This window comes from Gadus chalcogrammus, chromosome 15 (assembly GCF_026213295.1).
Source record: "Gadus chalcogrammus isolate NIFS_2021 chromosome 15, NIFS_Gcha_1.0, whole genome shotgun sequence".
NCBI classification, from domain to species: Eukaryota; Metazoa; Chordata; class Actinopteri; order Gadiformes; family Gadidae; genus Gadus; species Gadus chalcogrammus.
In genome coordinates this window covers 25,129,401-25,145,989 of record NC_079426.1, presented here as the reverse complement: position 1 = coordinate 25,145,989, position 16,589 = coordinate 25,129,401, and the positions used below count along the sequence as shown (strand labels likewise).

The window sequence follows — 16,589 nt, the reverse complement described above, 5'->3', positions numbered from 1 at the left end:
ACTAATAGTGCAACTTATAGTTAACAGACAGTTAGTTGAATCCATGTTTCTTATAGGTTGAACAAGCTCTGTCAAATATCAACTAACCATCTACTAATAGTGCAACTTATAGTTAACTTACAGTTAGTTGAATACATGTTACTTATCTGTTGATATAGTTCAGTTGATTGTCAACTCAATTAACTGTTGACATGCAACTGAGTATCTACTGATGGCTTGTTGAGTGTCAACAGTGGACTATCAAACTAAAGTGTTACCAAAAAAGTTGTTGACAAACATTTCTCGTCATATTTTTCGTAAACTAAATTAACACTGATGCACACGTGCACTAACACCAAAGCTATGACCATGTGCTAGCACTCCCCCACTACCCATGCACACGTGCGCTAGCAACATGGCTATGACTATGTGCTGGCCCTCCCCCGCTACCAATGCACACGTGTCTCTCGCATGAGTACTTACAAATCTGGTTGTATACACATACATTGCCATTTCTTTCAATACAAAGCACGAAAATCAACTTTGAGAATACTCGGGTGGTCCATGGGTGTAAATTATAGAAACCTAGCAAGGCGGAGTTGAGCTACTTAGCGCTAACTGGGAAACAAGTGACAGAGAAAACTTGAGAAATTTTCTCGGAAATGTATCATAAGGGCTAATAAGTACAATTTAACACTCACACGGTTAAATAATATACATTTGTGATTTTAGATATGAATTACTTACCCCGTAAGCCCCGTGCTAGTCCGTCGGTATCAGTCCGTGTCATCCGGTCGGTCAAGGGCGTGAACGAGCATGCGCAATAGCTCGCAATACCACAGTCATTGTCTTGATTATTCCACTTCACATTGGATTGATATATATGTTTCTAATTGATCTGCATTTTCTTCAAATCAGCTATTATGAACAAGAATGAATCATGTAATGACTAAAAACATGTTTCAATCATTTCATCTCAACATATTCCTAGCTTGCTAATCAAACACATGCCCTAGTTCATTTTTTTGAGTGCAGGCCAGCTGTGTCTGCACACCTTAAGCCACAAATGTACACCCCCATCCCACAAAAAATGGGGACTAGAAACTATCTCTGTCTTTTGTACATTTACTCTACTGTTGGAGGTCAGGCCCCTTTTCCGGCCTCTTCGAGATAGCTAGGGATGCTTAAATGTTTACACACATTTCCCCTGGTCCCGAGAATGTCATATCCGAGATTTGGAGTTCTAGACCATAGATAAAAATTGTTTTACCAAATGGACTGTTATTTGGACAAAGCCCCTCAGAAGTGTTGCCTGCAAGACCTAGTTGTTCAGAATGTGGTGAAAAAACAGTTTTTGAGATAGGAAGGTCCTACCGCCCTGAAATTTGAATACCTTATTCTAGGGCCTAACTGGGACCCCCACACTGAAACTTGGCCCGGTCGGACCCCGAGGGCAGGAAGGGGGGGCCTGCCCTCGGGGTCCGACCGGGCCAAGTTTGGGTGCGGGGGTCCCAGTTAGGCCCTAGAATTCCTGCCCTCGGGGTCCTACCGGGTCAATTTTTGTTGCGGGGGTCCCAGTTAGGCCCTAGAATATGGTATTCAAATTTCAGGGCGGTAGGACCTTCTGGTGGATCGGAAGCATATCTCTCCTTGATGTTGCCCTGCGCCATTGAGCAGTTTACATAGGAATGAATGGGCGCCACTTTGGAATCCGGTGTCCATTCTATAATATGTCCATGATTGACAGTAGCGTCGTCTTGTTGTTTACCTTCCTAATTTCCGGATTTCCCTATGGTCTCTGCGGGAAACGTCACAACGCCTTGAACTGTGGGTAATTCCCTCAGGTGAACTGATGCAGACCCACGGAAAAGGGCTCGGTAAGTGTGGACTCAAACCCTTTGGAATTCGACATTGGGACAATAATTTTGCAAGAACGCGCATCAATGTCAGTCAGAGTCTGGACATTAGGATTGGGCCATCCAATGCCTCTGCCTCCTCCATGCTGCCACGATACCTTGGATCCAAGATGGTGGCCTTTCTCAGGAGGACTTGGATTCCAGGTGATTTGTATTTTTCAGTCAGGACCCTGCACATGTTTTGTTTAATGCCGGCTGTCAGTGCAGTGTCATCGGGGCCTGGAGAGAGAAGGTCGTCTTTAATCAGTTCCAGCACAGGTTTAACTGAGGACACTGTGAAAGATTTTTCCCCAGAGAGGACGTCTGTGAAGTCAGCTAGTGGTTTCATTGCTGCGTTGATGGACTCCAACACAGAAACATCCTGCCAGGTTGGTTTGAGGTGGCTATATTTTCTGTCTTGAACCAGGACACTTCTTATGGCTGGAAGTAGCTCAAGCACCCTCTCTACCATCTTCTGCTTAGTGCCCCATCGTGTGACAACATCCTGTGGGAAAGATAATAATGTTCTTGTTCATTAGTTAGTCTATGTCTATGTATTTTTATATGCCAGTGCATACGACTACAGACTCAATTAGATTCTACAGGTTATTCTCCAGGTCTACAGGCTACTATGAAATAAGAATAACAACTCTTTAAATATTTTCTGTTGCAAATTAGTTCAAGTTCAAGTTTATTATAGCCATTTCAACAATATATAAAATACAGTTGATAGGAATTTGTTTTGGTATGCTCACATGTATTACACAGCAACATAACAACACAACATAACAAGACAAAAAGCCAAAACGGTACATAAATAACAAGGAGTACAACACTTAACACACATAAAAAACACACAATGCATGGTTCGCAGAGAATGACAGCAGTAAAGTACAGTACAGTGGTGCAAAAACTGCAAGTGAGGTAGACCATGAAGATCTTAAAGACCTTGAAGTGCTTAGTGCTTGTTCAAGTGGCGTATAGCTTGTAGGTAGGTACTATCCCTAAAGCGTGATGTTTTACTTGTGATGCTTCTGTACCTCCTCCCTGATGGTAAGAGTGTGAATAAGTGGTGTGCTGGATGAGAGGGGTCAGAGATGATCTTCCTAGTTTTCCTGGAAATTCTGGTGTCATAGTGCAAGCCTATGGTAGGCAGACTACAGCCAATGATTTTAGAGGCCTTGCGTACTACCCTCTCAAGCTGTTGTTTGTCCTGGCTGGTAGCACTACCATACCAGACCAGGATGGAGAAGGTGAGCACGCTTTCGATGGCTGCACGATAAAAATGGGTCATGCCTGCCTGACTTACCCCAAACTTCCTCAGCTGACGGAGGAAGTATAATCTCTGATGGGATTTGGAAATAATAAGACTAATGTTCAGGTTCCATGATAGGGACTGGTGGATAGTGGTGCCTAAGAAACGGAAGGAGGAGACCCACTCCACAACTTGGCCATTAATGGAGATGGGAAGGTGCTGGCCTGCCTTTTTCCTATAGTCAATTATGAGTTCTTTGGTTTTGGTTGTATTTTGTATAAGGTTATTGTCTTCACACCACTGCACCAGCTGTTCAACCTCACTCCGGTAGGTAGATTCGTCCCCATCAGATATGAGGCCTATGACAGTGGTGTCATCTGCAAACTTTAACATTTTAACAGATGCAGAGTTTGATGTACAATTATTAGTGTAAAGAGAAAATAATAGAGGTGACAAGACACACCCTTGTGGGGCGCCAGTGTTCACAATCCTTGGTGATGACACATTATTCTGGATTTTAACACACTGTTTCCTACTGGACAGGAAGTTTAAGATCCACTGACAAAGTAGAGCATTAACTCCTGCGGCCAGGAGAAAGTTGAACAGTCTGACAGGAATGATGGTATTGAAAGCCGAGCTAAAATCAATGAAAAGTACACGGGCATAGGTGGACTTAGTGTTCAGATGTTGCAGAATGAAATGTGTGCAAAGTGAAACTGCATCGTCCACTCCCCTATTAGCCCTGTAGGCAAATTGGTGAGGGTCTAGCGTGATGTACGTCAAGTACCTACAAACTAGGCGCTCAAGTACCTTCATAACTACAGAAGTAAGTGCCACAGGCCTATAATCATTAAGACAGGTTATGTTAAATTAAACTATAGAATAGAGATTTATTGCACAGTAATACATTATACATCGAAATTCAGTGCACTGCACTCACTACTGGACTCAATAAATAGTCAATAAATAATACATTCTCATCGTCTCATTCACTCAGTCAGTACATTCATGTCGTCATACACTGTACCATAAACTCAGTGCAATTGTAATCATTCGATGCATTAAATTAAACTATCAATGAATTAAACATCTCTCACCAGTATTAGACTGTGTTAGGGGAGATTAGCCTCACTCTGTGCCTTCCTCAGGTTTCTCCTCTCAAGCCAGCTCATGTTGAATAGGTTGACCATACTTTTACAGAGTCCTACTGCACGCGCTGTCCGATCTTTGTCGCTGTCCAGACCATGGCACACAGCAAGGTGGAGGTTGTGGCCAAAGCAATTGATCAAGGACCAGCCAAGATTCCTTATTGCAGCAACAATGTTAGCACCATTATCTGTAGTGATACAGACTAGTTTGTGCTCATCCAGTCCCCAGTCTGCTACAGCAGACTTCAGGTTTTCTCCAAGGATGTCAGCAGTATGATTATCTGGGACATATCTGGTCTCTAAAACTTGTGTGCAGGGTCCAGTCAGCAGTTATGTAGTGCATGGTCAAGTTCATATAGGGGGTCACATATCTGTAGTGGCTGAGTAAAATGCAATGTCTTTGATCTCCTTTAGTATGTCGTCTTTAATACTGTTGTACAGTTGTGGAAATGCCATTTGACACGTATGTTCTCCCAGGCAATTCGTAGTTGCTGTCAAATGTTGTCAGCATTCGTCGAAATGCAGGCTTTCCCATGATACTAAAGGGCATCATCTCTCTAGCGATGAAGCAACCTACACGTCAGTGAGCGCGCACCAGTCTGTGTTGTACTTTGTTTGCCGACTAAACGCCCCAGTGATTGTGGGTTAGGGAAGATGGAGACTTCCCATCTGTTCGTTTTGTCCCAAGCTGGGAGAACTGCATCGGGTGATTGTGTTTAGGGTGAAGATTCATGAATGTTGTATTGGCGTGTTTGTCAATATTGTTTTCAAACAAATGCGACATCTCGGGTCGCTCAGGTTAGTAGGTTCGCCCCGACGGTTGCGTTTGAAGCCGAAGTGGTCCAAAAAAGCAGCTGTCGCGTTCGGCCTAGACACCAACTCCATCTTTTTATTCCTCCAAAGTTTTGTTCTCTTGCTCTCCTCTTCACAGGGCACTCTCATGCTGCACTCTGTGTAAAGCCAGTATATCAAAAGTAAAAACTATTGATATCCAGTCTCTTTGATAGATAGAGACACAAGGAAAACAAACAAGCGTGCGAATGGAAATTATTGCATCCGGCAAAAGATTATCGCTCATTTTAATTTATCGCGCAATTAATTGATTAATTGCTTATCGCGACAGGCCTATCCATAGTCACTGGAACAAGTGGCCTGTCGTTGATGATCGCTGCAATTTCTGCCATGAAAGTCACCAGCACTTTGAGGGTGAGCTTGTCTTTCAGCTTGAGGAACATTGCGTCCAGAATTCTCCTCGCCACCCCTATCATTCTCTCCCATGATCCACCACAATCGGATGCATGTGGAGGATTAAAGGACCAGGTGCAGCCCTTGTCTGAGCGGTAAGTCTTTACTGCGGTGCTGTTAATGTTTGAGGCTATCTTCAGTTCTTTACAGGCGCCAATGAAGTTTGTGAGGTAGACGAACATCTCCAGGCAACCTGAACCTGTTGGCTCGTCAGTGTCCTCGTATGCGCTGGTGTAATGCTGCTGTGAGACAAGACAATGTGGAGCAGTATTGTTCTGATGTGGATAGAAAGGACTAGCTTCAGGCTTTAGTGGTGGAGGTTACACGTTGTGGCTAGGGACCGGCGCTGTCTTTGCCCGTGTGTCACCGTTATCACATGACTGTAATTCTGAATCCCTTTCTTTAAGTTGATCAAGCAAATACTGCTTTGTGCATTGTGAGGCTTCTAAAGGAACAGAGTCTATGTTCAGGTCACAACTATGTCTCTAACTCTTTACATCAGGAGCAGCTTCAAATGCCTCTGCTTCAGCAATGGCTGCTGCAGCCTCTTTTTTATGTTTGAGCATTTCTAAAGACACTACCAACTTAGTTTGTTGTAGCCTCCTCTTTAGCATAGGATAGCCGTGCCTTTGCTGCTTCGGCTTTTGCTCTTGCTCTGACTGCTGCAGACCCCGCTGATGATGAACTTGGTCTCTCTGAACAAAATACTTGTGAGTGTGTCCTTTACAATGCGCTGTGGGGGTTCTCCTGTGTTGCTGTACTTCCATGCGAACTCTCCTCTGTAGCACTTGACTGTAGAGAATGCTCCGTTGATCGTCCACTGGATGGGTATGACAACGTCATGTCGGTTGGCTTCCAACTTTCTCTGCTTTATCTCGCTTGCTCTATAGCCGTTGTTTCACTGTGCCGTCCTCGGCATGTCTACTAATACCCTGACGGCCAGCTAAACTCTTTCCCAAAACACCAAGACTCCGCAGATGTATTTCTCACTTCCACAGGTTTATTGGAAGCACATGGAAAAAGGTGAAACTGCAACACAACACACGAATAAAAAGGCAGAGAAATCTGAAATCTCATTTGTACTCATCTCAAACAAATAATGAAGAATATTAACTTGAAAACAACCTTCTTTTTGGTCATTACAACACTATTATCGTCGTCAAATGACCCACGTGTGACATAACATGGTATTTGTGTAGCCGTAGTACATTTGAACTATCTTGAGATGAAAACTATAAAAACTTTACACTAACGTCAAAACAGTGATGAATACTTTCAAATTAATTCAAAATACAAAGAATACATACCAACAATGCTATGTAAAGCACAAGATTTTGACGGATTCGATTAAATTGTTATGGATTTAACAGATTTGAACGAAGCGCTGAACCAGCGAGTTTACTTCCTGGAGTCACGCGATAGGCCGATTAAAACCATGCGCCTTAAAGTGAACGCGTCCTGAATAGAAACGCATAGGAAATTCATATTCCTGGAACACATACCGTATTGGTCCGAATATAAGACGACCCTGATTATAAGACGACTCCCCGTGTTCAACAAAAACATTTATAAAAAAAGATTTGCAGACCAGATTTGCGCTGACTGTTGGCATCTTTGAGACGTTGTTTTTGTGCTCGCCATCTTCTTACGTTACACTCCGTGACCCCGAACTTCTTGGCAGCTTGTCAGTTGTTACTTGACTCATGCCTTATTGATGACCATTATTTTAAAATTGGCATCATAGCTCCTCCGCTGTTGTTGATTGACCTGACCCACTTTTAAGCCACTTGTCTCTAAATGGTCACCCTGTCTTTCCATATTTAAACACCGGTAACGGGCTGGTTGTTAAGGACACTGGACTACTTCTTCCCGGAACCAATTTTTTTGGCGCCACCTGGGGCCATGAATGTGTATTGACATTTAATGGGAGCGGCGAAGAAGAGAAGCTGCGCTCTGAATACTAGACCCCGAATATAAGACAACCCGACTTTTTCAGAACTATTTCGAGGGGAAAAAAGGCCGTCTTATATTCGGACCAATACGGTTATTATGTAATGCTGACTAAATATAAAGCATTTATTTTTTACCTGTAACATTAAACTTCTTACTCATAACAAAACAGCTTGTTCTTCTTGTCTGTTCTTCGAGCCCTTCATTGCTTACTGATACTGCGTCTCAATTGGTTTTATTTTGTATCAGTATTAAAAAAAACATCTGAAAGGCTATAACAAATACAAAGTTATCATCAGGCCTTTCATCGCTATCTTCTTTTTCAGGAAAGTGACGGCCAGACCTGAGCAACTTCATGGAGTCAGGGGAGTGGGTTCTGAAGGACTACCGTGGCTGGAAGCACTACCCCTGCAACAGCCCCTTCCTGGACATCACCTACCACTTCCTCATGCTGCGCCTGCCGCTCTACTTCATCGTCAACGTCATCATCCCCTGCATGCTGTTCTCCTTCCTCACCGGCCTGGTCTTCTACCTGCCCACTGACTCAGGTAGGAGGTCCTCTACATGCTGCCTACTGACTCAGGTAGGGAGGTCTTCTCAAACAGACTCAGGTAGAGAGGTCTTCTCCCACAGACTCAGGTAGGGAGGGCTTCTACCCACAGATTCAGATAGGGAGGTCTTCTACCCACAGACTCAGGTGGAGGTCTTAAATCTGCTGCCCAGACTCAGGTAGGGAGGTATTCTCCAACAGACATGGGAAGGTCTTCAATCTGCCCAGACGCAGGTTGTCTCGCCGTTCTTCATTTGGACCATGGGTACAGAAGATGAGGTCAGCTCGACTTGCTTCCAAAGATATCAAGAACTCGTGACTTAAAAAAAAAATTGTGTTTATTTTTACATACAAAAATTCACCAAACTGTCTTCTAAATTAAGAAAATGGTACTGGGAAACTAAAAACCTTTATAAGTAACGAGTACACTTAAATAGTAACAAACTAAACTTAATATGCGCGGTCGAAAGACTTTTTTAAACTGCCGCCTCTTTCCCTTGACATTCTGTGTCTGACAAACACACACCTGGCCTTATATTACCTGGGAGGTGCCAAGCCTGCACAGACCCCTACATGCTAAATGCAAGAAAAACATTTCCAGCCTGCACTTTTGCTGAAATTACATGTGACTTTCTTTCCCACATGGACTATTCCCACATCTTGGCGAAGACATTGTATTTTCATAAATAATAAAATAATAAAAAGTAAGACCCAAAGAAAGTAAAGCAGAAAATCAATATCCCCAATTAAACATCTGCGACACAAGTAGAAAAAACCTCAGTGCCTCTTATCATGTGGGGTCTGAAGTAGGCATTTAGTATTAGTCCATCTCGGTGCTGCTCTCTCTCTCTCAGGGGAGAAGATGACCCTTTCCATCTCGTTGCTGCTCTCTCACTGTGTTCTGGTGACTCTCTCTCTCTCTCTCATCTTGTTCTGGTGACTCTGTCTCTCTCTCAGGGGAGAAGATGACCTTGTCCATCTCGGTGCTGCTCTCTCACATGTGTTCTGGTGATTCTCTGTCTCTCTCAGGGGAGAAGATGACCCTGTCTATCTCGGTACTGCTCTCTCTCACCGTGTTCCTACTGGTCATCGTGGAGCTCATCCCGTCCACGTCCAGCGCCGTGCCACTAATCGGGAAGTACATGCTCTTCACCATGGTTTTTGTCATCTCCTCCATCATTGTCACCGTCATCGTGATCAACACCCACCACCGCTCGCCCAGCACTCACACCATGCCCCACTGGGTCCGCAAGGTACAGCTCGGAAATGTGCATACACAGCAAAACATTAACCCCACACAAATAAACCCAGATACACACAAATAAACCCAGATGCACATTCTCTCTCTCTCTCTCTCTCTCTCTCTCTCTCTCTCTCTCTCTCTCTCTCTCTCTCTCTCTCTCTCTCTCTCTCTCTCTCTCAAACCATCCCCAACATGATGTTCTTCTCCACCATGAAGAGACCGAGCCAGGAGATCCGCCAGAAAAGGCTCTCCCCCATTGAGATGGACATCTCTGACATCTCAGGTCTACACCAAACACAACACCAACAGTCTGTAAATTAAACCCTGATTCTGATGTTGAAACACACGTTTGCCATGTAAACATGCTAAAACACACGGGTGCTATGCTAAAAGTGTAAGCAGACTCCGTAATCCACTATAACCTGTTATGCACCTGGCCTAGGGGCGCCAGGCTACACAACAAAAAGACGGGAGACAAGAGTTTTCCAATCAAAATAAGTATTTAATCAAACCAAGCCAATCCAAGTGCTCAAATTATAATAAAAGTATGGGATGTGGAAGTCAGTAAGTCCGTAGTGTGGAGTGTGTATGCATGAGTGGATTATATGTGTGTGTGTTGTTTCAACATAAGTGTTGAAAGGTGTGCATGGCTATGGAGCTGAAAAGAACAGAGAGGGAAGGACTGGGGAAGCAGACTCTTATAGGGCATTGGCACCCGGGCCCAGGTGCACGCCAATCACTCCTAATGACCAATTAAGTAGGTCTCTGCTCCCCAGTCCTAGAAACAAATGGAAGACACAACATACAGGGAACCGTCACAAACCTTTGACCCTTTTCCTGTTTGAAGGGAAGCCCACCCCGACTAACGTGCCCCTGAACTCCCAAATCACCAAGAACCCTGAAGTGCGCAGCGCCATCGAGGGCGTGAGCTACATCGCAGAGACCATGAAGTCAGACGAGGAGGCAAACAACGTGAGTCCATACTGCCTCTTCAGTCAGCCATACCTATCCTTTATTGTTAGGACAAAGGTCAAAATGTTAAAAGGGAAATTTATTTAATTAATTCGTCATTTTGAAACATTGCACCAGAGTGCAGCACTGAACGGTTGCAGGTCAGGTGAGGTGAGGTGACAGTGAGTTAATTTTTTCACGCTTCCGGATATGCACTTTGTTTGAGGTATGTAAATGGTCGAGACAAAACCCAAACAAACTAAACTGGGTGCGCATCAATGTAATGATGCCTGCATAAATGCTATTGGTTTTCAACTTTACAACCTGCTGGAAACACCTGGCAACCTTTGAACCAAAAATTCGGCAAATCTTGAAAATAAACAAAATACGTTTTCAAAGGATTGAGTGCTGCACTTCGACCTATGTTGTGCTCAATGCCATTTTCGTCAACCTCTCAAGTACTAATAATCGTCTGATCAATGCAGAGTATACTGTTATAGCGTTAGACTGGAGCACTAGGTATTGGACAGTGATCCCTTATGTGTACAATACTAACATAACTGAGGATAATCCAGAAGAACCTTGTATTAATGACCAGATGGATTGTATATCCATATTGCTCAGAATCAGTGGTCTTGCATGTGTCGAGGCGTGGCCTGTTGTTGACCCTGAGTCCCCTACCACTCCAGGCGGCCGAGGAGTGGAAGTTCGTTGCCATGGTGCTGGACCACATCCTGCTGTGCGTGTTCATGGCTGTGTGCATCATCGGCACGCTTGGGGTGTTCGCTGGACGGCTCATCGAGCTCAACACGCTGTAGTGAGCACGCCTCCTCTGAAGGCAGAGTGGTCCACCTGCATATGGAGCCCGATACACAGAGAAGGACTCCTTCCGATTCTGCATTTCACCCGTTTCATAATACACATATTTTTGTGTATGATGCAGTTCATTTTGCTGATTAAGTCCAGGTCATGAAGAACCAAACATATATCCATTGACTTGTACTTAGCTAAGACAAGCGAAGCCTTTGGGGGAACTGGTTAGACAGACCAATACGTCTTCCCATATGGATGATATGACATTAATATCTGCTTCATTAATCACCAGCACTAAGTCATAGGACTTAGTGTTATTCTGGCATATCATATGATTATATTATTGGATTGTTTTCTACTTGTTTACACATTGAGGCATGGTTTGATTGAGTTTCCCGGCCTATAGAAATCTATAAAAAACATGAATGGGTGGAACTATAGAGTCTGTTAAATCCCCATGTGTCCGTACCCTTTGTAGGTGCCAGTATTTTCCTGTTTGTATGCATCTCATAAAAAAAGTATATACTGTACTGTATAAAAATAAGTTCCAATAACTAAAGTAATGTGTCAATCCAACAGTATGTGCTTTCCTTCAGATTGATGGCCTGATCACCAGCACCCCATGGAAGTAGTCGCACCCCCCACGCAGAGGCCCCTAGTACCCTCAAGATGATACCATTACAAAATACACATCCCCACAAGGGCTACAGCAATAACCAATAACAAAATCATGACACTATATCAATTGCAATGTTTCCAAAGTGTATTTGATGGCAAACACAGTAAATCCAGAATTGGTCAAATACTGAAAGTGCAAAAGCAGTCATATGCTTGAAAACCTAATTCAACAGACATGGCATTGGAGAGCTTAAAAAGCAATGATGTGATATTGAATTGAACCAGCGTTTTGATAAATAATTAGGCCAACATTGCCATCAGGGTTAAATCGACTGTAATCTGCTTTACATTAGTGCTAAAATAATATACAATGTAAACACATATAGCAGCCAAGGCACACAGAGGGACTGCAAAAGGTGCCAACCAAAACAATCAGAACAATAATGGTTATCTGAAAGAATATCTATATGCTAGAACAGTGACTGCTATAACGCTAAAAAGCCTCAAGTAATGCTTGCTAACAAACACGGTACAAAGCGTCACCCAACCCTCTCACACCAGGACTGGTTTCAGTGGCAGACTCTTTACATGCAGGAATCGTGGATGCATGTAGCCTAGAGTAAATTGTTCTTTCGAGTAAAATCACCTAGAATAGCTAGAATAGGACTCATTTCTAAATCAATTCAATAATATTTTCAGAAAGTGTCTGAAAACAATGTACAAGTAGGATGAAGATCAGCTGGTTTCTGTAGACATAAACTGACTGGTTAAGATAAAGCAGATTAATAGCTCAAAAGAAACCCCTTAATAAACTTATTTCAGATGAAAAGTAGGTACTGGAGTTACACTGTGGATATGGTTGATCATAGTGCCTATCGCCAAATACATGCACAAAGTTTTTAAAACGTAAGATAATATGTACATATGGATTGATGTTATATTATGTTGACAAGACCATAACAGGATCCTACATTCTGATTATGGGAGAAATAAATTGACAGAAAAAACCGGCACACATTTTAGTATTCAGTATTCTGTCGTGCATGTCCATTTCTGTGCGTCACACAGGAATAGGTCCAAACTAGTGGTATTTACCTCTCTGATTATTTTTATCAGTTGAACCTGACCATCTGGTTAACAGAGGGTTTTGTTCGAGTCTTTGGTAGACGGGATGGAGACCGTTCTATTCATGACTTCTAGCTCATAAACCAATGTCCTCCTTCGGGTCACATTATAAGTATCGCCCTCAGACACAATGTGAGGATTTAATTAAGATTGCAATAAATATAGTGTTTAAGATCCAAATAATGTGAGACAATGATTACATAATTCTACTTTGCAGTTACTTTAAATTATCGTTAAGACAAGCCCATGCTATAGTCAACATATCAAATATCTTAAAGGGGTAGTTCGGAATTTTGGACATAGGGCCTGATTCCGAAGTGAGCATTGGTATTCTATATCACTGGAGACAGTTTAAAACATTTCATTCAGTCCTTCTAGTTGCAGAGTTCGCTCGTGCTAGGCTAGCGCAAGTCAACGGGCAATGCTAGCCTGCTATTAAAAACAGTCTTACCCACAGTACACCCGAGGTAAATCAATTATAACGCCAGACTATAGATTTAAATGTCTGTGTTGATAGAATAATGTTAGAAATAAAACTAACCATGCATCGCATGAATCATCGAGGGACTACTTTCTCAGCAGAAGCGGAATTCTACTATGCGCTAGTTAGGTTTGTAACCAAATCACGACAGAAGAACGTAAACAGAAGCGTGGGACAGAAGCGCAATTGAACGACTAGGCAACATGATGGTTCAGTGTGCTTTTAGAAATTGTAGAAATAAACGGTACAGATGGGCACCACAAAGTTTCCACCAATTTCCAGTGCGAGATCCAGAAAGGACTCAACTGTGGCTTGTTGCTGCTGGCTTTGACATCAAAACACCGGCTCGTACATGTACGGTTCGTTGGATACAACAAATTCCTCATAATCGTCTTCAAAAGCAGATGCATCGCTAACTCCTCCAAACGTGGCCATATCTTGTTAATTTAATACGCTTGTAGAATTCCTTCGTTCACTGTACTCTGCGTTTGTAGCAATGACAGCGGCAGGTAACCTAGGTATCAGTCCGCCGCTGCCGTAGCCTACGTACAGGAATATAAACACTGCTGCTGAGACCCCGCAATTCCCTCAAAATGCAATGCAATGCAAGGTTGGTTTTATTTCTAACATTATTCTATAAACAGACATTTAGATGTATAGTCTGTCGTTATAATTGATTTACCTCGGGTGTACTGTGGAGTGGGTAAGACTGTTTTTAATAGCAGGCTAGCATTGCCCGTTGACTTGCGCTAGCCTAGCACGAGCAAACTCTGCAACTAGAAGGACTGAATGAAATGTGTTAAACTGTCTCCAGTGATATAGAATCACTCACTTCGGAATCAGGCCCTATGTCCAAAATTCCGAACTACCCCTTTAAAACTAATCAGAAATCAGAACAATGTTCAAGAATATGCTACATATTCTAACCACTTCTATACAAATAGCATAAATACAATAAATAATTCATAGTATGCGTGGTACCCCAATGGCAGACCCTACTAGTACCCCTTCAAACCCCAAATAGTGGTCAATTATCCAACAAAGAATTCCAATCCGATGATGACTTCAGGCCTGGTTAACATGTTTACGGTACTGAAACATGGTAGCATTACTCTGCGTTTAAAGTGACTGTGAAAACAAAGCTTGAAAAAGTGTGCTGTGTATTCATCTATTGTTGGTTCACTCATAGTGCACGTGCCAAAACATACAAACAATGGTAGACTACAGTTGTGTTTAGTTGAGTTGAATCCCATGGCAGCATGGCCTTCATCATGTGTTGGACTGGCACCTGAAGAAGAAGCCCTCTGAGACATGCTCCTCAGTTCGTATGTCTGATCAGCACCTTTTCTTCTGGAAGGAGAGATTTTCTAGAAGAAATCCCTTTAAAAACAGACAGAGAAATACCTTTGCAGGATTGTTTTGACAAGGCCTCAGTTTGTAAGGGAAATAGAGTTGCACTATTGCAGGAGATAATACATTATATACTGACGTAATATGGCCAACCAAAATCCTTGTTTTTCCTATAGTTGGCTATGTTGCATTCTATATTTTGATCAATTCTAAGAGCTATAAAACCACGTTCTGATGGGCAGAAATCATCGTAGCCTAAACCATAGTTACCACAGTTCCTTGGCCGACTCCCTAGTAGTCATCTAGATATGTGCTATGAAGAACCTAACTGGCATTCGTTATTTGAGAAGTCTGTAGCCAATAAGAAGCCAATGATAAATTATATATGAACATGGCTGGATAGAAGCGAACTAAAGAATATTAGCATCACCCACAATAATTGTCATCATCAACGCCTCAACAGATTCCCTGTCTTTCACAACCTGGGAGAAGAGGGGTTCATCCTTAGAGTCTCACTGCAGATCTGACGCTTGTACTTCTGCTTCTTGGCCTTCGCTAGGAGCCTCCTCCGATCCAGCTTCTTCCATTGGTTCTTCAGCACGCTGCTGCTCCTCCACCTCCTCCTCCCCTTTCTGCTGCAGGGACTCCTCTGATTGGCTGTTGTCCACCACCTGCCTGCCAGACTCCTCCTCTTCCCCTACCTCCCTCTCGTCTGAGGCAAAACAGAAAGACAGAGAGATGAAGAAACAAACGAGAAGCAGAAGAAGGGAACGCGGGAACAGGAGAAAAATGAGTTTGATGAAGAGACTGAAACAAGAGCATCAACTGAATTATAGACGCCTTAAAGATGAACCAAACACAAATAAACCTGTATCCAGGGCAAGCAATAATCTAATCTAACGATCATCAGGATTGCCGATGTCAGGAATACCCAAAATCGGAATGGGAAACACTGCCAGAAGCCTGCCATAGTTTTCATCAATGTACACATATCAAAAGTCAGTTGAACCTGTATTATATTATAGTCTATGTTTAATCAGTTAAACCTGTATTATAAACTCTATAGGCATTTTATAAAGTCTATAGGTCCATGGCACACCCTGCAGGCAAGGTCTTGCCTTAGCCAGGCAATGTCTTGCTTGGTTAAAACCTAGGGGCATATTTGCATATTCCAAATGTGTTTTTGTTTATTTTGGGCTTCTTTATTTTTCTGCCCACATGTTTTTTAAACCCGACAAAAGTTTCTAAGTCCCGCCGCTGGTACTGCGATGCCATCAATTTGCATTTACATGAAAATGAACACCCCAAATGTGTAGGGTTCAAGAGGGGAAATTGGTGTGAGAAATCAAGCCGGTATATTACCTCGGCAAATGTGTAAAAACAACGATTTTCAATCAGTGAAACCTGTATTATATACCATGTTCGAACATAAGGGTGCTCATAAGTGTACCTGGTACCAGAGTACCCTAGGCCGAAGATCAATGATCGATTTTGTGATCGTGTCATCTGATCTGAGGCCGCATGTTTTGGACACTCGGGTAAAGAGAGGGGCGGAACTGTCAACCGACCACCATCTGGTTGTGAGTTGGATCAGGGAATGGGGGAAATTTCCGGATAGACCTGGTAAGCCCAAACGAGTAGTGCGGGTGAACTGGGAACGTCTGGAGGAGGCCCCCGTCCTAGGTATCTTCAACTCACACCTCCGGCGGAGTTTTTCTGGCATTCCTGTGGAGGTTGGGGGCATTGAGCCGGAGTGGGCGGTGTTCAAAGCCTCCATTGCTGAAGCTGCGGTGGCTAGCTGTGGCCTCAGGGTCTTAGGCTCCTCAAGGGGCGGTAACCCTCGGACACCGTGGTGGACACCGGTGGTCAGGGAAGCCGTCCGATTGAAGAAGGAGGCCTTCCGGGATATGATATCCTGGAGGACTCCTGACTCGGTTGCAGGGTACCGACAGGCCCGAAGGGCTGCAGCTGCTGCCGTGTCGGAGG

The 16,589-nt window shown here is 43.3% G+C and overlaps 1 protein-coding gene and 1 pseudogene across 1 annotated transcript in view; one reads left to right on the top strand and one right to left on the bottom strand.

Moving 5' to 3' along the window:
• LOC130404236 (acetylcholine receptor subunit alpha-like) overlaps positions 1 to 11,608 on the top strand; it is a 95,303-nt pseudogene extending 83,695 nt beyond the window's left edge.
• LOC130404423 (endoplasmic reticulum junction formation protein lunapark-B-like) overlaps positions 11,116 to 16,589 on the bottom strand; it is a 58,564-nt gene continuing 53,090 nt past the window's right edge. Inside the window, 2 exon segments of the mRNA XM_056609130.1 lie at positions 11,116 to 14,633; positions 15,120 to 15,315. Of these exon segments, the coding sequence (XP_056465105.1) occupies positions 14,621 to 14,633; positions 15,120 to 15,315 (209 nt within the window). The 3' untranslated portion in view covers positions 11,116 to 14,620.